Source organism: Psammomys obesus, unplaced genomic scaffold, assembly GCF_907164565.1.
Source record: "Psammomys obesus unplaced genomic scaffold, mPsaObe1.curated_primary_1811, whole genome shotgun sequence".
NCBI classification, from domain to species: domain Eukaryota; kingdom Metazoa; phylum Chordata; class Mammalia; order Rodentia; family Muridae; genus Psammomys; species Psammomys obesus.
In genome coordinates, this window is record NW_026592118.1 from 25,498,448 (window position 1) to 25,525,328 (window position 26,881).

The 26,881-nt window shown below is 39.0% G+C and overlaps 1 protein-coding gene across 2 annotated transcripts in view; it reads left to right on the top strand.

The window, feature by feature from the left end:
• Positions 1–23,425, top strand: part of Rundc3b (RUN domain containing 3B) — a 144,163-nt gene extending 120,738 nt beyond the window's left edge. The window contains exons 9-11 of one of the 2 annotated variants that reach the window (XM_055612665.1): positions 7,665–7,811; positions 18,496–18,617; positions 20,999–23,425. In XM_055612665.1, coding sequence (XP_055468640.1) covers positions 7,665–7,811; positions 18,496–18,617; positions 20,999–21,144 — 415 coding nt within the window. In that variant the 3' untranslated portion in view covers positions 21,145–23,425. The remainder of the gene's footprint in view (positions 1–7,664; positions 7,812–18,495; positions 18,618–20,998) is intronic. The other variant, XM_055612666.1, reaches the window with a different exon arrangement.
• Positions 23,426–26,881: the final 3,456 nt, after the last annotated feature.

Here is a 26,881-nt window from a genome sequence, read left to right on the forward strand (position 1 = left end):
AGGTCTGCTCCCCTCCATTCTTCTCTTGGCCATCCTATTTCTTCCTACTCCTCTTTGTTCTCTTCTTTATCTCTGATGTAGTTATTTAATGAAAACCTTTTATTATGTGTAATATAAATAAAATAGAAGGGCAAAAAGTCATGCACAGACTGAGTCTTACCACTTGTTGCTGTAATTGATGAGAGGTAGAACTCAGACAAATGTACACTAAAAAACTTCCCTGGCATTTCTGCTCTGTGTTCAGGGCAGAAAATTGCTCTCAAGGGACTCATGTAAATTTTAGCAGAGCTTTTAGACAAGAATATTTTATATGCTCTGTGTATTTCAGTTGATAATGTGGCATATTGGGAAGCACAATGATTGTCTCAGTTTTAGGGATTATAAGAATGAACGCTCTCTTTTTATCTTCTTTAGGTGTATAGATTTCATTATGTTTATCAAATCTTATAGGTCTATATAACTGAGTATATACCGTGTTTGTCTTTCTCCTTCTGGGATATTTCACTCAGGATGATCTTTTCTAGATCCCACCATTTGCCTGCAAATTTCATGATTTCCTCCTTTTTGATTGCTGAGTAGTATTCCATTGTGTAAAAATACCACAATTTCTGTATCCATTCCTCCGCTGAGGGACATCTGGGTTGTTTCCAGGTTCTGGCTATTACAAATAAAGCTGCTATAAACATGGTTGAGCAAGTATCCCTTTTGTATACTTGAGCAAAGTTTGGGTATATACCGAGCAGTGGTATAGCTGGGTCTTGAGGAAGCACTATTCCTAATTGTCTGAGAAAGCGCCAGATAGATTTCCAAAGTGGTTGTATCAGTTTACATTCCCATCAGCAGTGGAGGAGGGTTCCCCTTTCTCCACAACCTCTCCAGGATGTGTTGTCACTTGAGTTTTTCATCTTGGCCATTCTTATGGGTGTGAGGTGAAATCTCAGGGTCGGTTTGATTTGCATTTCCCTGATGGCTAATGAGGATGAGCATTTCTTTAAGTGTTTCTCTGCCATTCGATATTTCTCTGTTGAGAACTCTCTGTTTAGCTCTGTTCCCCATTTTTTAATTGGATTACTTGGTTTGCTGCTTTTCAGCTTTTTTAGTTCTTTGTATATACTGGATATTAGCCCTCTGTCAGATAAAGGGTTAGTGAAGATTCTTTCCCAATCTGTAGGCAGTCGTTTTGTTTTGATGATGGTGTCCTTTGCTTTACAGAAGCTTTTCAGTTTCATGAGGTCCCATTTATTGATTGCTGCTCTTAGAGCCTGTGCTGTTGGTGTTCTGTTTCAGGAAGTTGTCTCCTGTGCCAATGAGTTCTAGGCTGTTCCCCACTTTTTCTTCTAACAGATTTAGAGTATCTGGTTTTATATTGAGGTCTTTGATCCTCTTAGACTTTAGTTTTATGCAGGGTGATAAATATACACCTAAAAAAGATAATCAAGAGAGCAGACATGGGGTAAGATTATCAATCCTCGTTTAGAAAGACAGATGGGATGTGCATTGAATGTATGACAGGAGTCTACTGAAGGCATCTGAAAGACTCTAACTAGCAGTGTTTTCAAAGCAGATACAAAGACTCATGACCAAACCTTTGGCAGAGTACAGGGAATCATATGAAAGAAGGAGAGTTAGTATGATGGGGAAAGGATAGGAGCTCCACAAGGACCAAATATATCTGGGCACAGGGTCTTTTCTGAGACTGACATTCAACCAAGGACCATGTATGGATATAACCTAGAACCTCTGCTCAGATGTAGCCCATGGTAGCTCAGTAACCAATTGGTTTCCCATAGTAAGGGGAACAAGGACTATTTCTAACAGGAACTCAGTGGCTGGCTCTTTGACCTCCCCGCCCCCTAAGGGAGGAGCAGTCCTGTTAGGCCACAGAGGAGGACTTTGCAGCCAGTCCTGAAGATACCTGATAAAACAGGATCAGATGAATGGGGAGTAGGTCCCCCCTATCAGTGGACTTGGAAAAGGGCACGGTGGAGATGAGGGAGGGAGGGTGGAATTGGGAGGGAATGAGGGATGGGATACAGCTGGGATACAGAGTTAATAAAATGTAACTGATAAGAAAAAAAATAAAATTATAAAAATAAAATAAAAAGAATGAACGCTGGATTCAGATGGTGACAGTCTGACTTCATGTCAGCCTTTCATCTGATGGCTCAGGCCATTAGCGAGCAATACCTAAAGCAATTCATTCACTGATTAATTAGGGTTTATACAGTGGTGCTACCTAATTGTTAGTCCTTCCATACTTACTGGCTAGAATTGTATATGTGGAACTTTTATTCACTGGTTTAGGCTCTTTGACTTTTATAAAACATTCCATGGGTAAAGATATATTAATTCTCGTCACTCTTGTTTATATTAAATGTTTGTCTTTTTAATGCTCATTCATTCACTTGATAAACATTAATTGAAAATAAAATAAGTCAGCTTACTTCCAGATGCTGATGCTGAAAGATTGAGTAGAACAGTCCCTGTCTTCACAGTTCCCATTGGCTCAGAGCAGTGACTAACAGTAGTCAGGCAGTATCTGGCAATGGTTCTGTTTCTCTCCTGTAGTAGTAATTCCTAATGAAGTTACCTCATCCTGATGACTTTATCTTTCTTTGAACTTTAGTTCTTTTTATCAAGATGCCGTGCATTAAATACATAAATTTCTGCCTTACTGTAGTTTTACTAGATTAGCTTTTTTTAATTTCATAAGGATTTTTTTCAGCGTACCGTGTCCCAGAGTACTCGAATACATAAAGAACATCAGACATGCATCCCACAATAGGTGGAAAATCACTGGCTTGCTGTAGTGATGTCTCGGTTTGTTTTCTGATACTTTAACAGAATACCCAAAACTATAACTTGTAAAAAACACAGATCTAGAGTCATGAAGTCAAAAAGTATGTGATGAAAGTCCTTCTTGTGCTGTCATCCCACAGTAAAAGACAAAGGGACACAAGTAAGATCAAGTAAGATATCTAAGTCTGTCCTCGAGTCCTTGAGTCACCTATGTGTGGATTAATTGGTACTAGGATATTAGTTTGTGATAGTGAAATCCTCATTACTGAAACACCTCCCAAAGCTATCGTTTGCAATACTTTTGTCTTTAGGAGTAAGTTTCCAGTAAACGCTTTTGGAATTCAAAAATTAGCCAGTCCTGGTACAATTTGATACTCACCTATAAAACTTACATCTTGGCTCCCATGATTCCAGTGTATTATATTATCACAATTAAAGATTGTTTCCTATCTTGGACCCTTTGGACAGTTTATGAGTACTTGGAACCACAGATGTTCACTCCCTAGGTGCTAAGGATCATAAACTTTATAATATGTCTCCAACAAATAGAAGTGTGAGTTCATCATGAACACAAGCATGGCGTCTGATCTGAGAAAGAAGCATAGCAAAGGAGAGAGGAAGACCTCTTAGAATTCTTACAGTGCCTCACAGTGGTCAAATAAGGTGTCTGAAAATCTCCGTGAAGGAATCAAAAAGTGAAATGGATCTTGAGGAAAGGATAGATTTGATTTTTATGGGTATATGTGTATCTGTGTGAGGAATGCCACACGAGCGTATTGCCCTCAGAGGCTAGAAAAGGGCATTGCATCCCCTGGAGTTAGATTACAATTGACTGTGGACCACCCACATGGATTCTGGGAACCCAGTCTGAGTCCCCTGGAAGAGCAACAAGTACTTCTAAGCACCAAGCCAAGAATTTGAAATTTTTGAAATATGGTTGAGAAATGATCAATGTTTAAAGAGCATCAGCAAGGAGATGATAATGTTTCATCAGTCAAGGAAATTTATAATTTGAACATATTTCCTTCATGCATAGCCTTTGTACCTAACTTGCCTCTAGGTCACTACTTTAAGATGTGTAAGATTATGCTTAAGCTTGATGGAATTGATTTAGCTTAAAATCCACATAAATAAGTTATTTATTTAGTGATATTTTAATCTTTATATTCATAAAGACTGAATTATGTTATTTTTGAAGGATGAAATTCCTGAATAATTTCTATTAAGAATCCAAAAAGAAAAGAGCTTTTACTAATTTAGAGATAAGTATCTCAGAAAAGTTTTCAGAAATAACCAATAAGTATATTATTCTTTCTGGGCAGTGGTGGCACACACCTTTAATCCCAGTACTTGGGAGGCAGAGGCAGGTGGATTTCTGAATTTGAAGCCAGCCTGGTTACAGGATAGCCAGGACTACACAGAGAAACCCTGTCTCAAAAAATAAAATAAAATAAAATGAAAATTAAAAACCAATAAACAAGGCACAAATAATATATATATTTAGTACTGTTACTCAGTTGGTTAAATAATTTTGTTTAATGAAGCTTTCTGTAGAATCTTTCTCTTTGTGTAAGAGTGAAAAAAATGATGTATTTCCATCACATAGAATGATTCCACATCTAGATTAGCTGACTAATTTCAGCATTAATTAGAGTTTTAAGTAAAATGTGAAATAGTGAATATTTATCTTTAATCATTTGTTTAACATGATTAAATAACAATTATTTGGTGATTTAAGGTAAAGTTACTTTGAGGCTAGGCACGAATAAGAAAAATATTCTCCACAGCCCACAGAATTAATGACTGAGATGTGGAGGGCTCAGAGTTCACAGGGAGCCTGTCTGGGTCTGACCTAGGTCCTCTGCATGTATGTATGGTTGTGTAGCTCAGTGTTCTTACGAGATCCCTGACAATGGGAACAAGGGCTATTTCTGACTCTTTTGCCTGCCTTTGGTACCCCTTTCCACCTCCTGGGTTGCCTCATCCAGCCTTGGTGTTGAGAGTATGTGCCTGGTCCTATTGTAGCTTGGTATGTTGTATTTGGTTGATGCCCCTGGAAGTACTACTCTTCTATGAGGAGAGGTGAAGCTGGGTGGAGACTTGGCAGAAGGGGGGGAGGGGAGACTACAGTTGGGATGTAATATATGAGAGAAGAATAAGTAAAAAGGAAAAAACCTTCGAAAAAGAAAGAAAAATATTCTTGTTTTCACTAACCTTTGTTGAGTCACTTTGAATAGGTCTTGCTATAAACTTGGTATCATTTGAAGGTAAATGATGAGAATGTTTAGTTTGAAAGCAACCTCAGTTAATTCTTGGCCTTGGTAGAGTTTACTGGAAAGCTGTAGTTTGCAGGATAGTAGAGTGGAGAAGTGGGTGTGGAGAGAGGACAGCTGGAAGTAGGGACTGTGGGAAGTTCTCTGCTGACCTTGGTCAGGGCCCCACTTCTTGAGTAGATTAATAGCCCAAAATAGATTCTTGTCAATATCTAAAATACAGAATGGAATTTTTGATCTGACTTAACTCACTTGCGTGTTCTGTGGTGTCCCGAGAGGGGAGTTCTCTAGGAACCTCTTTGCTCCACAGGAGGACAAATGCTGGAATTTCCTGTTTGCACGCTTCTTGTGAAAAATGGAAAGTGTGTGCTGAATGTCTGTTTCACACACTGAAGTCTCTCATACCATTTTAAAGGTCCAATCAGCTGTCATTAGGGAACAGTATTATTAGGATTCCTAAGGACAGAGGTCTAAAGATAACACACAGGGCTGGAGAGAGGCTCCGTTGGCAAAGGTACTTGCTGCCAAAACTGATGACAAAAAGAAACTCCATTATAAACTGGAAGTTGTAGCTGGGCAGTGATGGTGCATGCCTTTAATCTGAGCACTTGGGAGACAAAGGCAGAGGCAGGCTGATCCAGGCCAGCCAAGTCTACAGAATGAGTTCCTGGACAGCCTGGGCTACACAGAGAAACTCTGTCTCAAAAAATAAAAAATAAATAAAATAAAATAAATAAATAAATATAGGTAGGTAGGTAGGTAGGTAGGTAGGTAGGTAGGTAGGTAGGTAGGTAGGAAATTATGCTGGCACTCATTCTTAACAGAGTTTGCCAGTGTCAGTTATTCACAGATGCACAATTGTATTTCTTACATCCTTGTGGGAATGTTGCCTGAGATCTACTCATGTCATTGAAGCTGAGTTTTCCATTTATATACACCAGAAACCTCCAAGGGAGGGAATATGTAATAGAGAAATATTTACTATGATAACCCAAAATAACAGCATTACAGTGTGGTAGATTACCAGGCCAAAATCCTTATTTCTTCCTTTTCTAATAACCTTAAAGTTTCTGTAAAGTTTTGTTTTCATTAAATACACAATGTTAATTTAAGTCTTTTAAATCAATAAAAGTCTTTTAAATCAATTTTATATCTTTTTCCTGTGAAAAGAATTGTGGCAACTGTCTAGGTGGGGGGGAATTATATCTTAGTAAGATTCATTCTCACTGACTTTTTAGTTCAATATTATGAGACAAAATTCAGTGTCTGTATTAGATAGTGTTTCTCTCTTTGTATAGTAGAACACACATTTTTAGCAGACAGTTGTAATACAGAATGTAGAATCAGAAATATTCCAGAGCACACTTGAGACATGTAAACACGGCTGTTCAGTCAGAGGCTGTGCTAGCAGGTTGTTGATAGTGTGAGATTGTGCTGCCAGCTACTCACAGGGCCCCTCTCCTGCATCCAGTACAGGCCTTTGGACTGCAGAGGTTAGTAGGTATCCGAAAACTCCCTGACATGGCAAGCCAGAATCTTAGTGCACACAGAGGTCATAGGCTTCTTCTTGAGAGCATGGGTTGCCCAGATGTTCTTTAAGGCTTTTAGAGCTAGAGTAAGACCTTTGCTTTTACATTTTTTAATAGTCAATTCAAATGTTGAATTAATCTTATGACAATAGTCAGTTTTTCCATGTGAATTGAAAATTTGCCAAAACTTTAATTCTTTTGCAAGTTGTTCCTACCAAGTAACAATTCTATAAGTAACGAAAAACTTGGTGAAACATTGCCAGTTGGCTACAGCATTTAGTAGAGTTGACACTGATTTATTTATTTTCATGAGACTTTGTTGGTAGTCATTTCTGTCAAAAACAGTTTTATAGGTCTTGAGAGATGGTTGAGCAGTTAAAAGTAGCATGTCCTGCTGAGTAGATGATCTGTGTTTAGTTCTCGCTGTCCACGTGAGGCAGTTCCAGGGGATCTGACGCCCTCTTCTGGCCTCCAGGGGCACTGTATTTATGTGTACATATCACAGGCACACACATGTACAGACAATTAAAATTTTTTAAATTAAAATTAAAAAGTAAATAAATGATTTTTTTAAATAAAATATCCTTTAAAATTTTGTTGCATGGATTTTAAATTTTTATATATTTTTATTTTTTAAATTGATCTTTCTACTTGAGTTAAATTACTTTCAATTTTTCTGAGTTTTTGAACCAGGAGATCATAGCCATGGAATCTTATGTTTTAGCTAGCATCTGATAGTCTATGTCTATGATACCATTGCTTTTGGTTTAGGTTTAAACTTCTGTTGGGCCCTTTAATACTTCACTAACACCTCTGTGGTGAAGACAGAAAGTCTGATTTTCAATACTAGTGATTGACCCTAGCCAGCAGAGAGAGTCTGAAAGGCACCTGCTGCAGGAGATGGCACAGTGAGTCCCAGCCAGCCCTGCTGTGGTTCCCCTCAGTCTGCTGACATACCTTTTGTAAACAATTACTTTGGGAACTAAATACCAGTTAGGTTCCTCTGCCATTGAGAAAAAAAAAAGAGTAAAGACAAAAGCACTCACCATCTTAATATCCACAGGACTGTGCTAAAGAATAATGATTTAAGATCAAGACAAGAGTTAACTGCCCACCTCACCAACCAGTGGCCTTCCCCAGGAGCTCTGGATGTCAATGCTGTTGCCTTGGATACCTTGCTTTACCGAAAACACAATAAGCAGTGGTATGAGTAAGTGTAATATTTTTTTCCAACTAATTACATATTTAGTAATACCAAAACATGTGGCTATCCACTCTGACATCTTAGTTGTTTTTCTGAAATTATTCTTAGCCAAGATAGGCTTTAGGACTGCTTTGATGAGATTTCCCTTAAGAGTCAGATGTCTGAATATTTGAAGCCAAGGCACCCTGGGGAAGTAAAATATCTGAAGAATTCCTAGGTAATATTATCAGACCAGCTGTCTCCTGTTCTGTTATATTTATAGACATTCCAGTAATTGTATCTATGCACTTGTTTTCATGAGGCATCTATTTTTAAATTTTAGCTTTAGGATGTACTAGCCTGGAATTAATTTTTTTTCCCAGATTCTTTTAAAAAATACCATATTCTTTTTTAATTGAATAGATTTATCATTATTATTATTATTATTATTAATTATCATTATTTACAATTTATTCACTTTGTATCCCAGTTGTAGCCCCTCCCTCATCTCCTCCCAGTCGCACCTCCCTCCCTCTTCTCCCCAATACCTCTCCCCTAGTCCACTGATCCTCCCCTACTGTCTGACCCTAGCCTGTCAGGTCCCATCAGGACCATCTGCATCTTCTTCCTCTGTGGGCTGGCTAGGTCACCCCACCAGGGAGAAGTGATCATGGAGCAGGCAACTGAGTTCATGTCAGAGACTGTCCCTCCTCTCCTTACAAGGATCACACATGGAGACAGAGCTGTCTATGGGCTACATCTGGGCAGGAGGTCTAGGTCCTCTCTAGGCATAGGTCTTTGGTTGCTGTTTCAGTCTCTGTAATCCCCCCTGGGCCCAGATTTTTTTTACTTTGTTGGCCTCCTTGTGGGCTCCTATTCCCTCCAGGTCCTTCTATCTCCCCCTTCTTCCGTAAGACTCCCTAAGTACTGTCCAAAGTTTGGCTGTGAGTCTGCTTCGATCATATTCTATCTGCCAAAAGTATATTGCAGTCTAAAATTCTCAGTGGATTTGAATTTTGTTCATCTCATTTAACCTAATTTTTAGAAGTTATAATACAGTCATTCTACCTCTGGGCTATAGCTTCTTTGTCCTAATGTTCAGAGTTCCATTTGGTCTGAATATCTCAGTTTTGAATGAACTGCAAAATCATTTTGAAAATCAAGTTATATTAGCATCTTTTGGGTTTTAACCCTTTTCCATCTTGATCATTTGTTTCCACTGTATTTTTTCTTGAGTTAAATTTCTCACTTTTCTCCCTAATATATTCCCTCCTAGCCCCTTTTATTTTCATCTCTTTTCCTTCTGTTTCTCCATTTACACTTTTTCTTTCTCCCTCCTTCACCCCCCTCCTTCTCCTGCCCTCTGCTTTTATCTACTTTTTTAGAGTCCTTGTGCTCAGGTCACTGGCAGAATCACCTCTGTGCTTCTTAGGGTACCATGCTAGGTAATGATTCACCTTGAATCTCTGGCTGGCTGGCTTTCAAGATTTTCTGCTTCTTGACTAGTTATTTGAACAGACCTGTTTTAGCAAAAGCATGATTTCCATATTCTTTACTCTTATGATGTTGTTGTTTATCAAAGATAGGATACAAATTAAATTTGACCCTTTGTTATTAAAAATAGTACTAGAGTCCAGCCTTTTCTTGTCTCATTGATTTTTAGAGACAAGTAGAGGTGAGCACACTCTTTATGGAATAAATCAGAAAATGTTTTCATCTATTAAATTATTTCTTAGTATGAGTCAAGGTGTTGGCTTTGGTCCTTCCATAGATTTGCCTAGGGTTCCTTTATATCCTCATATAAGTGTGTACAGAAGCTATATTCTATGCGGAGTATAACTGTACCTTTCTGTGTCATACTGAATTGATAAAAGGATATTTGTACTTCAAATTTATGATTAAAACATAATCTACGGAAGTATATTCTATACTTTATATGTGACACACAAGAGGCCCTTAAGTTTAGAGACACAATCCAGGGATATGGCTATGGCTAGGTTGATAAATTACTTTATGTTAAAGAGTGAGGGCCCAGATTTGGATCCCTCTCACTCATATAAAAAGTCAGTAGTAGTACACACCTGGAATCCTAACACTGGGGAGGCAGACACAGGAAGCTCTCGAAACCCCCTGACCAGTTAGTGTTGTCCAATCCAAAAGCTCCAGGTTCAGTGAGAGACCCTGCCTCAAAAATATGCACAGGAACCTAGAAGTGCATACACACATATAGACATGCATGTGTCATGCGCACATGCTCACATTGTGACTGGGGCAGCAGGCAGAGCTCATTCATTAAAGTTGGATGCGCCAGCATGAGGCCTATATTCGATCCCTACTTTCCTTGTAAAAAGTTGGATGTGGTGGCGAGGACTTGTAATCCCGGTCTTGGGGACGCAGATGGATCCCTGGGTCTCACTGGCCAACCATCCCAGCCTAATTGGTAAGCCTTTGGTCCTTTTTAAAAAACTCTGTGGTTGTCAATGCCCACCGCTAATTGACTGTGTGACACTGAGTGATGGATGCTTCCTTCCCTTAATTTCTCTTTCTATAGGTACAATAACAAGAGTAGGGCCCGCCTAACAGTCAAGCGCATTGTCTGGCTCAGCGAGTATTGTCTTGCTCAGCAAGTAGTAATAGCTGACATAATTTTTTTTTCTTCATTTCATCTTACATACAAAGAAATGTGTGCCTGTCTCATATTCCAAGACCTGCTTTCTGAGTCTTAGAGAAATTTGATTTATTCTTAGTAGTTCTGAGTATACAATTCCAACTTCATCATTTAAACGTAGAGGTCTGGATTTCCAGGGTAGGGAGCTTTCTTTTTTCTTTATTTTTCTAATCATTTTATTGTCTTTTATTAGCTAGATATACTTGGCAAGAGTGTCCTTCTTAGTCTCTTAGTCCTTTCCCATCATATACTTTCTTAGGTTTTTTTTTTTTATTAATTACAGTTTATTCACATTGTATCCCCCCATAAGCCCCTCCCTTCTCCCCTCCCAGCTTCACCCTCCCTCCCCCTTCTTCTCGCTTGCCCCTCCCAAGTCCACTGATAGGGGAGGTCCTTCTCTCCTTCCTTCTGATCTTAGTCTATCAGATCCCATCAGGAATGGCTGCATTGTCATCTTCTGTGGCCTGTTAGGGCTGCTCTCCCCTCAGGGGGAGGTGATCAAAGAACAGGCCTATCAGATTATGTCAGAGGCAGTCCCTCTTCCCATTACTATGGAACCCACTTGGATACTACGCTGTCATGGACTACATCTGTGCAGGGGTTCTAGGTTATCTCCATGCATGTTCCTTGGTAGGGAGCTTTCTTAAAGCATGTTTAAAACTAAGCAAACATTTTCATCATTTATGATAACCTACAAAATTGTGGGGTGAGGGGTGGCTTGGTCTCTTTTTAATAAGGAAAATCAGCTCTTTTGTTAGCTGGCTCCACAATTCAGTAGTTTTGCTGTTAGTAAGTTTCTCCTTCAAGGGAGGTGCAATGCATAAAGCTCTGTGAGATTATCCTACCAACTAGCCTAAGATGTTTTCAAGAAGAGAGTGGCAGAAGGAAGGCTTGGGGCGAGTTGGGCTTAACAGCTCTTGTTTCAGCTACCAACAAATTTGTGAATCAGGCAGTACTCAGAACAAGCTCACCCCACCTAGATGCAGAAGCAACAGCTTAAGAAAGAGAGCAGGAAGCAGAGTAGAAGCATCTCGAGATTGGTTGTTCTTCAGCATGGACTTCATTTGGACCCAGAGGGAAGAGGTGCTGATGTTGGTTAGGGCTGACGAGACATGCTGGCCTCTGGGGTTGGCTGAAACATGGTTTGTTGTTATGAAAAGTGTAGGCCTAAATTAGGTTTAGTTTGAATAGAAACTGTTACAGTTTGTTACTAGACACCAAAAGAAGTAATGGCCCCTTTGACTAATGGTGTCCTGTTCAGTTAATTCACAAGTGTATAGTTCTGATTTAATTAATTTGTTGCTCTTGCTTATATGTTCTTAATTGAGCTACTGGGTAACTGGGTTAAGATCTGTAACTATAGAAGGAAGCTTCCCAAACAGAAGATCTGAAATTTATTTTTATTACTTACATACTTTATTAAACTTTAAATATACTACTTCTAGTTTATGTCTTCATTAAATAGACAGTGCAACATAAGCCATGCTAGATGTTAAGTCATTTTCTTTATTTAAAACATGGCAGTGTTTTCAAGTTGATAATGCCAGGTATGGCCACGCATGACTTTAGTTCAGAACTTGGGAGGCAGAGGCAGGAGCAAGTAGTGCTCTATGAATTGAGACCAGCCTAGTCTTCAGAGTGAGCTCCAGGCCAGCCAATCCTGCATAGTGTCCAAAAAAAAGGTAAAGACATTAGGTTTACAGTAAAACCTCAATAAGAACTAAGTATATTAGGTATGTTTTCTTAACACAACATAGAGTAAACATTGGCTTTTCATTTTCTTCAAGTTTTGTTTTACTATCCTTTTTATAAATGAAGTCTAGGTCTCCTGACCTCATATTATCAGTTACTACACTTTGTTAAAGTCTGACCCACCTCAGACAATCTTACTCCAAAAGTTCAGATTCATCAGCATTGTATTTTTGTTTTTCTCTTAAGCTTTTTAACATCTATTTATTTATTTGTTTGCTTGCTTGCTTGCTTGTTTGTTTAGCATTTCTTTAGCTTGTGTGGGTATGCATATGGGAATTGATTCTCTCTTCCCAGCAGGCAGGCTCCAGTATCAAACCCAGGTTTTCAGGCTTGGTGGCAAGTACCTTTATCTGCTCAGCCATATTCACCTGCCTCTATGTAAACCATTTTTAACCCTTTAAATGTATCATTGGCTCTCAGTTTGGTTGCCTCTCAGATTGCAATGTTACTAAGTCCTGACTACATATGCTTTTCATGACATAATTAGGTTAGTAGTTTTTCTTGAGAACTCTTACTTTACATGTTTTAGATTCTTCCCATGAGTGTTTTTCGAATATTTGTGGAGTTATGATTTCTGAGGCACTGAGGCTGCAAAAATACTTCAGAGCTTGTGTGTTGAGCTACCCAACATATATGGATTGTTTCCCATCAAGCTTTCCCCACATCCCTGTGTTATTTTGAGTAGAGTTAAGAGACTGTAAGTACTCTGCTATAGGAAATGACTATTGTATTTTTATAAATATTATTTTATTTACTTTTTGTGTGTATTATGTGCCTGTATGTCCATGTGAGGCTGCCAGATCCCTTGGAACCAGAGTTTACCGACACTTGTGAGTTGCCATGTGGGTGCCAGGAATTGAACCTGGATCCTCTGGAAGAGTAGCCAGTGCTCTTAATTAGCTGAGCATCTCTCCAGCCCTGACAATTGTATTATTAAATATAGCCCTATGCAAAGCAAGAATTAAAAATAACTTCTCTGTCTCCATGTGCATGCATACACCTGTGAATATCATACATATGCTTCTCCCCTTTTTCCTTCTTCTCTCATTCAATTCATTTCAACCACAGCCTACCTTCCCTCTACCCCCTGCCCATGACCTTCCCTCTCCCCCATATCCACTGTTCCTCCATTACCCTTAAAAGAACAGTTCCCAGGGATATTAACCATACATGGCATAATAAGATGCAGCAAGAATAGGCACAAACCCTCATGTAATGGCTAGGCAAGACAAACCTTGAAAGGAGTCCCGAGAGCAGGCAACATAGTCAGAGACACCCCCCATTCCCACTGTTAGGAGTCCCATGAACACCCTAGGCTAAACAGCCACACTGTATATGCAGAGGACCTACTGGAGAGCCATCCAGGCTCTGTGCTTCCCACTTCAGTCTCTGTGAGCCCCCATGAGTCCTGCTTAGCTGATTCTATGGGCCATTTCTCCTGGTGTCTTTCACCCCTCTGACTCCTACAATCCTCCCTCCCCCTCTTCCACAGGGTTCCTCAAGCTCCACCAAATGTATGGCATTGGCTCCCTTCAGCTGCAGGAGGAAGTCTCTCTGATGACAAGTGGGCCAGGCACCAGTCTATGAGTATAGCAGAAGATCATTAGGCATCATTTCATTGACTTTGTTTTGTTGTTGTTAGTTTGGTTTTTGTTCCTATCGTGTTTGGTTTTACCTTTAAGTCTCTGGGATATCAAGCTTTCAGTCCTTGGCTATCCAAGCATGGGCTTCCCCTTGTGGCTTGGGCCTCAAGTTAGACCAGTCATTGGTTGGCCATGCCCATAAGTTCCAAACTACCATTGCCCTAGCACATCTTGCAGGCAGAGCAGGTTGTAGGTCAAAGGTTTTTGTGGCTTGGCTGATGTTCCAGCCCCACCACTGGAAACCCTGCCTGGTTACAGAAGACAGCTGGTTCAGGCTCTGTATCTGCTGTTACTAGGAGTCCTAGCTAGGATCACCCTCACTAAGTTCCAGGAAGTTTCCACATCACCTCCCAAATGCCCTGCAGATCCTGCAGTCGTCTCTTTCCATACTCTCTCCGTCCCTCCTTTCCCCACTCCATGCCTCCTGTTCCCATCCCCACCTGGCCCCAGGCCACCTGCAAAATCTACTCCATTTCCCCTTCCAGGGAGATTCATGGTCCCACTTGAGGCTCCTTGTTACTCAGCCTCTCTGGGTGTGTGGATTGTCGGGATCATGCACATGACTCCCGGCCCACCCCCGTGGACAATACTTGTGCGTCATACAGTGATGTGCAGTGACTGCCAGATAATAGGAATTACTGACTTTTGAACATCTTTTGAACAAATGTGTAATATTAAAAACAATATTATTCTAATCATTGAGATGAGACTATCCACAACATACAATACCATTCTTACAAGTTTAAATTATATTTAACATAGTGATGTGTATTAAACTACAAGTTTTTGTGTTGTCAGAATATATGCTTCTCGCTGTTTTGGTTTCTCATTTTTGTGAACATAAACTACTTACCTTTTAAAAATTCTGTTCTGAGAAGCAGCAATATGTATTAGTTTATGTGTCTCTGGATGCATTTAAATCTCATTAATGAGTCTAGGATTCTCAGAGCTTAACTATGACCTTTTAAAGACAGAGTTCCCATATGTAGTTTACTGCAAACCTACAAATGTTTATGAGAATGAGTCTTACTAGAAATCAGGTAAGATTACATAATCTAACCCCCATTCTTTGTCATCTGAAGCTGAAGTCTCCTTCCTGCTTGTGGGTTTGTTCTCATCTTCAGTAAGAGAGGTAGAGTTTTGTAAAGTGAGGTACTGCTACTAATGTCTTATGAATAAAGATTTAATTTCACTCTGAAGTATTAGTTGTTGTTTTAAAGCATCTCTACTTCCAGGTTGTTTCATTTTAAGAAACTCATTTCATTTGACTAAGTAGCAACTATAAACTTAAGGATTATTACTAACTGAAAACTTAAAAAGGTTCAACATCAGTTTGGATTTGCAAGTGTCCCTCTCAACTTCAGCTATGTGGAAAACTCATCTGGCATTGCTATTTTCAGGACCTCTTTCAAAGTTTCCTCCCTCTAGTAAGCTGCAGGCTTGAAGATTATTGTAAATACGTGCTGCCAGAGATGGCTCAGAGGTTAAGACCACTGACTGTTTTTCCAAAAGTCCTCAGTTCAACAGCCCCAGCAACCACATGGTGGCTCATAACCATCTATAATGAGATCTGGTGCCCTTTTCTGGCATGCAGGCACATATGCAGGCAGCATAACTATAAATAATAAATAAATACATAAATCTAAAAAAAAGAATTAAAAAAAAAGAGGACTGGAGAGATGGATCAGTGGTTAAGAGCACTGTCTGCTCTTCCAAAGGACCCGGGTTCAGTTCCCAGCACCCACATGGCAGCTCACAACTGACTCTAACTCCAGTTCCAAAGGATCTGACACCCTTATACCAATGCACATGAAATAAAAATTAAATTAAAAAAAGAGAAATATGAGCTGCCACGCTCAATGATTACAGTATTCAATAAATTCCTATCTTTTGCCTATGAGTATTTTATTTTTCAGTGTTTCTTCATATAATTTTCAGCCTAAAAATATCAGCACATTCCTTATAACAAAAAAAGTGTGAGAAGGTCATCTTAAGCCACCAGTTTAAAAGCAAGAATTCTACAAGTTGAACATAGGAAATAATTTGTGAAGAAATGTCTACAATTACTCAGTAGAGTCTTGTGTTCTAAAGATGGGAAAATGGCTTAGTGGGTTAACGTGCTTGATGGAGCATGGAGGCCTGAGTTTGAATCCTCAGCACCCATGTTGAAAACTGGACAAAGCTGCTCATATCTGTACTCTCAGGCACAGGGTGGGGCAGGTTTCAAGCATCACCTCTTCTGAAATAGCAAGCCCCCATTTCAAGGAGATACCTAGTCTCAAGTAATGTAGAGAGGCTTATAGAGAAATGCCAGGGGTGGAGAGATGGCTCAGCCATTAAAGACGAGGTTCACAACCATAAATATAAGAGAAATATCAATAAACGCCTGCTCTGTGCCCATATGTGCTCAGGTGCACACACACACACAAGATCCCATGTTTTCACCGTCCTCTATAGCTAAGGAAATACAATTTTAATGAAAACCAAGTGAAATCTGCAGGGACAGAATGATAGTTAAACACAGTTCTCAGGATCTGTCTTAGCAAATGAAACTGCTCTTTGAGAAGATCTAATAAAATAGGAAGACAGATCTTTCCTTCTGATGTTAGAGTGGAGCTGACAATAGCTACGGGAATAGCTTGGTCCAAGGCCAAACTGTTTACTTTCTGTGTGAGCCTGTTTCAACAAAATAGAGGTAGTAATAGTTTAACTTCCTAAGATACTTTCAGTATTGAATAAATTTTTATGTGCATCATATATGCTTATGTATGTAGCATTATGTGCATATATGTAGCATGTTTGTTTATAATTTAAATGTATAGCACTGTGTTTTAGCATGTACCAAGTGCTTTATAAATATTGGATTTCATTTTATTGTAGAGCATGTAGCTTATAAAAGCATTATCCACTATACCAGTGATTTCCTGATTTAAAATAGTAATTAAGGACTTTTACACACAAACATTTAAGAAGTCATCATATCATAAATTGAGAGTACTGTTTGCCTTGTAAGTTAGTAAAGTCATTCTGCCATCTCATTCATTTCTGAGAGAGAGGAAATGGATTCCTGATAAATGTATTCCATCACTATGGCAGCCTATAAAATTTTATCCTAATAAGATTGATGGGAAATAAATACCAACCAATTTAAAGTAATTACTCTTTTAGTAAACTTAACAGTCTATGCTTTTGTTGTTATTATTGTTTTGTTGTTATTATTGTTTTGTTGTTATTATTAATGTAATCTTCATTCAAATTGTTATTATTAATATACAATCTACTTTTAGTAAAGAAATACTTTTCCATTTCCTTCTCATTTTAGTTGAGTCCTGGCTAGCACAATATCTGCACATAAGTATTCAAAACTTTTTCCTTGAGAGGGTCTCTCTGTATAGCTGTAGGTGGACCTGCTGCGTAGACCAAGCTGCCTTGAACTCACAGAAATCCACTTACTTCTGCCTCCCAAGTGCTGATTAAGGGCAATGTACCACTATACCCAGCATTTTGAAACATTCTTAATATATGTACCTTTGTCAGATCTGTGACCAGGGTCAACCCATGTTACATACATGCAGGCAACTACAGAAGACATCATTTAATTCATATGTGCTTTCCTATAAATATTATAATAAAATATGTGTTTGTGGATTTTATGTGGGATCTGACTACCTATGACTTTCAGCTTGAAAACCTATTTTTCTTAGTCCACCTTCGTTCATAAATGATGATCAATTCTAATTTTCACACGAACTGCAAAGGACACCAAACCTCAATATATCTTTTTGTTGGCCTTCTAAAAACTAAATTTGAGGAAAGGTTAATAATAAGCTTTTGGCGACTTTTCATTTCTAACTGAAAAATCCTCTGATATAATTCATCTCTAAGGAACTAGCGTAATACAAAGGGCCTTAAAACACCAATTGAATGAGGGAAGAGGGTTAATTATCTTGATCATATATTAATACAGTAGATATTTAGCTTAAATTACAGGAATGTATGATAACTGTTTTGTTGCATAGCAGCTGTCAGTGAGGATTTTAAGGCACTGAATAACTCCTAAAGTGCCGGAAATGATAGGTCATTGTTAAATTATGCCAATTGTTTCTTTATTGGTAACATTGTTTAGGTTTTCTGTTCCTATTTTAAAATTATAATAGCCCAATTAGAAGTTTGTATTTTAATTGTCTAGATAATAGATAATTAATTTGATAGTGTTAATTTGCTTCAAAATTAATATTCTTTAGTGGGTTTTGTTTTTTGTTTTGTTTTTTTTTTATTTTTTGTTTGTTTGGTTTTGGTTTTTGGTTTTCGGTTTTTTGAGGCAGGGTTTCTTGCTTTGTAGACCAGGCTGGCCTCAAACGCAAAGAGATCTGCCTGCCTCTGCCTTCTTGAGTGCTGGGATTACAGGCGTGCCACCATGTGGGCTTCTTTTCTGTTTTTCAATGAACAAAATAGATAAGATTTCAAAGTAGGTAGGGAAAAAATATAATGGAAATCACACAGAAATCATGATAAAGGCAAAATGTAGGGAAGATGTGAGAAAATTACTCACAACTTGAATGCATTACAAACCATTGAGGACTGACTGTCAAAAGATGATCTCTTTTGTGAGATGAAATTTTATTAATTTCTTTATCCGTATTTTCAGTAAAAGTTACCAAAGCCTCGACCAGTTATCAGCAGAAGTCAGCCTTTCTCAGGCCTCGCTGGACCCCAGCCACTCACAGGAAGGAGATGGGAAACAAGAGTCTTTGAATTTCATCAGTGAAGGTAAGCGTGCTGGCTGGTTTTATGTCAACTTGACACAAGCTAAAGACACTGGAGAGGAGAGAACTGCAGTTAAGTTGTGTCAGGGTGGGTTGGTACCCATGGGGGGGGCCTCCCCTTCTCTGAGTAGAAGGGGAGGGGTTTGGAAGAGGGGGTAAGCTGGGACTGGGAGAGGAGGGAAGGGCCTTAGATCAGGCTGTAAAGTGATTAAATAAATAAATTAATGAAAAAAGGGGGAAAAGTTACAGTGGGCAAGTCTGTGGGTCATTTTATTAATTAGTGACTGATTGGGGAGGGCCCCGCCCATTGTGGGTGGTGCCATCCCTGGACTGGTGGTCCTGAGTTCTATAAGAAAGCAAGCTAAGCAAGCCAGTAAGCAGCACCCCTCCATGGCCTCTGCATTAACTCCTGCCTCTAGGTTCCTGCCCTGTTTGAGTGTCTGTCCTGGTTTCCTTCAGTGATGAACTGTGATGTAGAAGTATAAACCAAATAAACCCTTTCCTCCCCAACTTGCTTTTGATCATGGTGTTTCATCACAACAATAGAAACCCTAACTAAGACAGTAGGGTAATGGCTTTGGTATTTGTAACAAAGTGTTCTTTTGTAGCCCACACTGGCTTTAAACTTGTACTCTTCTTTGCTCTAGCTCTGGAGTCTGGGGTTACAGACATGTCCCACACACGTGCATATATGCAAATAAATAAACATTAAGTGCAATTAAATTTTATTGTTAACTAATAGATTATGTTCGTTGACATTTTCTCCATGTTTTAATGCATTCCGGCTACCCCTTCAGCCTCTCATTTCCCTTCCATACCCGCAAGCAAGAGCCCTCCCTCTTCCTTACAAGTATTCCTCCATATTCACGGAGTTTAACTGGGGCTTTCTGTGTGACCCTGTGTTTAGACCCTGTGTTAGAATCCTCACCAGGGGCTATACAACTGGATGCTATGCCCACCCCTACCCGTATCCCCTCAGCTCCCAGAATCCACTAGTTGCCAATAGATGAGCGGTGAGTGGTAGGGCACTGTGAGCTCCTTCTTCACTGTGACTGTGTGGACCTAGTGCCAGCAGACATGTCTGCTCAGAGTTCATGATTGCTTCGAAAATGGTATGCTTAGGAGCTGGCATTTCCCAGGCCTTCTCTCCTCCTTCTGGTTCTTACATCTGCTCCCCATCTGTAAATGCTACGTGAGCCTTTAAGAGCTGGGATTAATGTCTTAATCAGGGCTGAGCTCTTCTTTTTATTCTCAGCATCTTGTACCATTGCAGAACTCCATATTACTCCCATTCACTGTTAGGGGGTTTCTCTCATTAAGCCTGAGAGCCTTTGTCTATATCGTCTCTCTAGAATAGACTACACATGGTAGGAACTTTTAAATATATAATTATTTCATTATTTGTTTCTAAGTATGCCATTCTTTTGGATTATATTATTAAACGAATTATTTTTTTCACTTTCCTTTTTTTCACATTTTCTTGCTTCTTTTAGATATTAAGCATACTTTTAAAATTACCCTTTTTCCGTGTCTACCTGTAAAAAAGAATAAAAGTGACTTTAGTTGCTCATAGTATTCTCAGACTCTTTTATTTTATTTTTTTAAAGCCACGATCTCAAAAAGCCCAGGCTGCTGAGAACTTACCATGTCACTTGCCTAGGCTAGTCATGAATGTTTAATTTTAGAGCTATTTTGTGTTCAGCTCCTCACTGGGGATGTTTAGTGGAAGGTGAAAACCAACTCCTGAAAGTTGTCTTTTCACACATTCTATGGCAGCACACACCTGAAAGAAAAACACGAAACAAAGCTCCGATAAAAACTCAGATCCCGGTGCCCAGCAGACCGGGCAGGTGATCCGGATAAGTGTGCCTCTACTGTACTTCCTACTGTAAGTGCCATGTCCTCTCTGGCTTGGCCAGTTACTGTGGTTTAGTTGAGTGTTCTTCTCTCCTTACTGGATGACTAAGCATGAATATATTCTCAAAAACAAAGGGTACAGGCATGGTGGTGCGCTTAGGAGGTAGAGGTAGGAGGGTCTCTGAGGTTGAGGCCAGTCTATATTGTGAGCTCCAGGACACCCAGGGTGACATAAAAAGACCTACCTCAATAAATAAGAAGCAAATAAAAGGTAAACTTTCCATTTTGGCTCTAAAATGCATTACCTCAAGCTTCTACACCAGTAAGCACAAATACTTAAGAGAATACTTGTCTTAAGAGAAGCACAAATACTCTACTGCTTTTAAAGGTGATATTAAACACTGCTTAAAGGAGAAATGTGTTTAGCTTTACGGATACGTTTTCTGTACCTTAGAAGCTGTGGGAGTTTCTCATGGTTTTGACGGTCTTGCCGTGATTCATTTTGTGTGGTTTTATCTTCCTTTCTAGGTAAAGAAGACACCCCCTCACTGCTTGGTCTTTGTGGGTCACTGACATCGGTGGCAAGTTACAAGTCCCTAACAAGCCTAAAGTCCAATGACTGCCTTGCAAGCCCCACCACGGACATGACAAGTCCAGGCCTGACTCCATCCTGAAAGACAAATGAAAACCCAAAGTTTCTGTATTGTAAATATTCTGTTTACATAAGTTTGGCTGCTGGAGAGATCTTTGAAATTTTATATTCGGGTACATACGTGGCGTTTTTGTTGTTTGGAGATTTCGGTCCAGGCCATGTAAAGTTCTGGGGGAAAAGCATAGTAGTCCTGCTATTTTTCTTTTCTAAAATCTTACATTTGTCTTTGAGGATGTTTAAAATTGAATAGGCTTTGAAAAAAAATATCTCACAAAGATTGTCTGAATCCATTATAAACTGTACATAGTTGTTATTCAACTGATTTTTATATATTTGTTTAAATGTGTCTTGGTGTCCAGAGACTGGGTCCAGGTTTTATTCCAGAGACTTAAGCTTAGTGATTTTTTTTTAATTCCTTTATTTGGTGGTTACATTTGCACAAAAGACAACTAAATAATTTCATTAAGAACTTTCTGAGCTCTGATGTCACATGCTCGTAAGGGGGAAGGCTCTCAGCTGCAGCAGCAAGCACAGTGGCTATTTTAGTTCTCCTTCTGTTGTTTATCATTTGCTACCAACTTTTAGCATTTCATAATAAATTTTGTAGAAATGTGCCTTTTTAGGCAGTTGCTGACTTAATTTGTAGAGTATGCAGAAAAAGCATTTTATATCTAAGAACATGAACACATTTCTTAGACTTATTTTCCCAAAATTTTCTTTTAAAATTATCAGTTTTAAAATGTTGATCAAGTGTGCCTGAGAAGTTGGAAACAGTTCAAAATAGAGAGCAAGTGTTGGAAATGTGTTACTTACACCAGAAGTTTCAAGTTTAATTAAGGATTCGAGAAGCTCTTACATGAAGAACTCCTGAGTAACCAGCATATCTGAGTGTGAATATATGCCTGAGCTACAGTGCTATTTTTTTTCTGTGTGTGCAACAATGAATTATATCTGGATGTCTCCCAGACATTCCCATTACGCCGTGACCTCATTTAACAAACTGATCTTAGTGTTTAAAAAACCCTGTACTTCCACAGGAAAGCTGGTTTTCTTTAAATAGCCATGTCTCAAAGCTTTTTGCATCATTTGAAACAGCTACACGTGTCCCTAAAAATTCCACCATATTGAATATGAAAATGTAGGATGTATGTTTTCGATAGTGAGTGATCTGAGGAAAACAGGTGTGCCAAAGAAGTTTTATATGTTGTTTACATGAAGAGGTCACAATACTTACTGGGGACTTCATGCGGTAGTTTTGCTTTTAAATTTTTATGTTTAAACCTAGAAGCTGTGACATGTAGGAAGTGTATTCCTCCTAAAACAGCTGCCCGAGGGGCGCTGAACTCACTCGTTCATTCCTTGTGTCCAAAGTAGGGGTGGAAGGTTCTCAGAAATGCTTGGAGCTTAGCCTCATGATGCAGAATATAATCACTAATAGTGTGACCAGTCTTACATGCGAGGCAATGCAGAGAGTCAGTTCAGGGATGAAGGGGGCCTGGGGGTTTGTGGTGGATGTAGCACTGAATGGGTTGCAACATACTGAGAACTTTTCCCTGTAGCTGAAGTATTAAAGATGAAGGCTTTAATACTTGTACAAATGCGTACATTCTTGAGAAATAGCACCTCCAACCTCCCTGAATTATGTACACCGTATTTAGAATACAGTGCCCAAAGCCACTTTTATTTAGTGTGAGGGATGGCAAATGAAGAGAGTGGGGCCTGCAGGAGGATCCATGAGGAAATAGGATCAGGAGAACTTCAGGAATTTTTACACTGATCATGGGAGCCTCTACCTTCCTAAGAACTATCAAACTGTTTAATGCTTTATCATCCTGACCTGCTCTCGCCTGACATATATGATTCTTTCATCTATTAAAACCTTATTAGGATCTTTTCATACATTTTTATAAAGTAGAGGGGAATACAGGATTCCCTTATTGGTACACTTTTTCAAATTTGTCTGACAGAAACACTAGTTCGTGCACGTATCCCTGCTGAAAACCGCAGACTGAGAAATGACACCGGAGAATCATGGCTTTCCCTCCATACTTGGAGCTCTTGACATAAAATTCACCTGCCACTATGAAATCCAGGTGTCTACAGTTCATTTAAAACTTGACACAGTTTGTAAACGTTTGCATGAGTAAATAGTGTATGTCTCGGTCTTTCATTTTCAGTGGTAGTGTTTATTTTTCAGAATCCCACAAAGAATGCTGGCTTCTGTCTATCCTTCCATGTGTATTTTGTTGCCTTGATGTACTATAATTGTTGCATGTATATTAAAGATTTTTTTTAACCATCCAGTAATGGTCTTTTTCCTTGGCAAAAAGTTACCTGATTTAAGTGTTCACTGAACTTGTATTTCAGCAAATATAGTAAATAATGGAGATTAATCAAACATAAAATACTAATCAATATGATTTGAAGAAATCCTTTCAATCAAGTCAAATTATATATTTACTTTAAAAAATAGGGCTGGAGAGAAGGCTCAGCCATTAAAGGCTTTGAGAGTTATTGACTGCATATAGGACAGTTCCATGTAATTGTTAATGTTCCTTTAGTGACATCACAACTCTCCTAACATAAAACTGACAAAAATTCTAATATACTCTAAATTTATTATAATTTCAGAACTAAAGGGTAAAGAAAAGATAAGGAAAGTTAAATCAATCAGCAGCTTACAGGCAAAACCCCAACAAAATTACAGTCATGGGCCTGAAAATATGCTGCCATGTTGCCACCGTGTGGCCATGTGATGTACAGGACGGGAGCCTACCACAGCCGGCCTCTGAAAGACTACTGATTGAGATACCGAAGCCGAGGCTGAGACTCATACCCAGACTTTGTACAGAGTTCAGGGAATCTTGAAAAAAGGGGGGAGAGACAAAGACCTGGAGGGGACCGGGGCTCCAAAGGGAGACCAACAGAGCCATAAAAACTGAGCCCTGGGGGCCCTGAAGAGAATGATACCCCAACCAAAGACAATGCATGGAGAGAACCTAAAACCCCTGCTCAGATGTAGCCCATAGACTCAGACTCCAAATGGGGTCTAGTAAGAAGAACAGGGACTGTCTCTGGCGTGAACTCAGTGGCTGGCTCTCTGATCACCTCCCCCTGGGGCGGGGTGCAGCCTTGCCAGGCCACAGAGGAGGACAATGGAACCAGTCTTGATGAGACCTGATAGGCCAGGGTCGATTAGAAGGGGAGGAGGTCCTCCCCTATCAGTGGACTAGGGGAGGGGCATAGGGGGAGAAGAGAGAGAGAGGGCAGGTTTGGAAGGAGACAAGGGAGGGGGCCACAGCCAGGATACAAGTTGAATAAATTGTAATAAATGATAATAATAATAAAAAAATAAAAAAGTGTACTGGAAAAAAAAAGTTGAATTTGCGGGCTCTAATAAAAGTAATGTTAAATTTCACAGAATATAGGACAAGTTTCTCCTTTATCCCCTCTAGGACATTTTTTGGAACTTTCCAGAAACACCAAGACTCAAGTATAATGGACTCATTCCCACCAAAGAATCCTTCTCTTCACAGTATGGGTTAGTCTGTATATCTACCTGAGTGTGTTTCCTGGCTGTTCCCCACTCTGTGTGTTGTAATACAGGCAAGGCAGAGTGAAGCTTTGTGTGTGTGTGTGTGTGTGTGTGTGTGTGTGTGTGTGTGTGTGCGCCAAACTCTGGCCCCATCTGTGTGTAAACTCTTTTCCTTGTACCAAGCAGCAGGTGGCAGACCTCAGAGTCCAGTGACATGCAAATCAAAACAATCTGGCTAAGTGTTCTTTCTGTAACATGAATTATAAACCAAGGGATGTTTTTGCAAATATTTTCTGAAGATTTTTAGATTTATATTTATTTAAGGAGATTGATCTATAATTTTCTTTTTTGTTGTGTCTTTATGCAGTTTGGCTCTTAGGATAATTGTGGCTTCGTAAGATGAGTTTTGTACTGTTCTGTCTTATTACTTTTTGGAAAAGTTTTGAGATGACAGGTTAGTTCTTTGAAGAGCTGGTAGTCTAGTAGTAAATAGATTCTTTAAAAAATAGTACAAAGATTGTCTGAATCATTTGTAAACTGTACATCATATTTTGTTGGTGGGGTGTGTGTGTGTGTGTGTTTTGAGATAGTGTTTCTCTGTGTTGGCTGTCCTAGAACTCACTCTGTAGACTAGGCTAGGCTTGAACTCACAGAGATATGCCTGCCTCTGCCTCTCAAGTACTGGGATTAAAGGCAGGCACCACCATGCTTAGCTTCAACTGATTTTTATATATTTGTCCTAGTGTGTTTTTGTGTCCAGAGACCTGATCCAGGCTTTATTCCAGAAGCTTCAGCTTGGTGCTTTCTTTTACTCCTTTATTTAGTGCTTAAATTTGCACAAAAGAAATTATTTCCATCAAGTATTTCCTGAGTTCTGATGTCTATGTGATGTATTTGTACAGGGGAAGGCTCAATTTGCCAAGATTTTAATCCAGGCATTTTTGTTACTGCATAACTCTATTAATTGTTGTACAATTGTTTATCTTGGATTAATTTTTGTACATCATAAATATCTAAATATCCATCCAGAATATATTTTTTAAAGATATCTCCTAGTACTTCCATTTGTATCTATTATAATGGCTCTCTTTTCATCTCTAGTTTTATTAATCTGGGCCTTTTCATTCTTTTGCAAATTTAGTTAATCTTAACTGATCAAACAACCTTGTTTCATTGGTTCTTTGCAATTTTTCATTTCCATTTCATTAATTTCTGCCCTAATTTAATCATTTCTTTCAACCTGATTTTGAGTTCAGCCTTTCTGGGTTTGGGTTTTTTGGTTTTTTTGTTTTGTTTTGTTTTGTTTTTTCAAGTCCCTCAGATTTGTCATTAAGTTTTTGTTATTGTGTTTTTTTTTCTTTTATTTCTAGATAGCCTTTTTGATCTCTTCATTGACCAATCCATTGTTCAGTCTCCATAAGTATGTGAGTATTCTATAGTTCCTTTGGCTGTTGATTTGCAGTTGTGGTCTGACAGAATATAGGAAAAAGCTTTCAGTTTCCCTCCATTTCTTGAGACATACTTTCTTTCCTAATACCTATTTTAGATCAAGTTCTGTGGGCTACTGAGAAAAATGTGTACTCTACAGTGGTCGGGTAGAATGTTAGACAGATGTCTGTTAAATCCATCTGATATATGATCTTGTTTGATTCATATGATCTGTTTTACTTTCTTTTTTTTTTTTTTTTTTTTTTTTTGCCTGGACAGTCTCTCAGTTGGTTAAAATTAGCTATCACAATCCCCACTATTACGCTCCTGACTTTATCATTATTAGTATCTGTTTTATGAAATCAGAGGCACCCACATTTGAGATGTATATGTTTATAATACCTTCTTGGTGGATTGTTCACTTAATCAGTGAGAAGTGTCGTTTATCTCTTTTAACTAAGTTTGGCTTAAAGTCTATTTTGTCATATGTTAAAACAGTGACTCCTGTTTGACTCCTGCTTTCATTTGCCTGAAATACATTTTGTACCCTGTCCCCCTAAGTAGCATTTGCTTTATCTGTCTTTTATAATGAAGTAGGGTTCTTGAACACACACACAAGATGAGGCCTGCATTTTAATACAATCTATTAATCTGTGTCTTTTCAGTGGGGGAATTTTTTTTTCCAAGACAAGTTTTCTCTGAAGCCCTGGATGTTCTGCAACTCACTCTGTAGAGTAGGCTGGCCTCGAACTCAAGAGATTCTCCTGTCTCCGCATCCGAAGTGCTGGGATTAAAG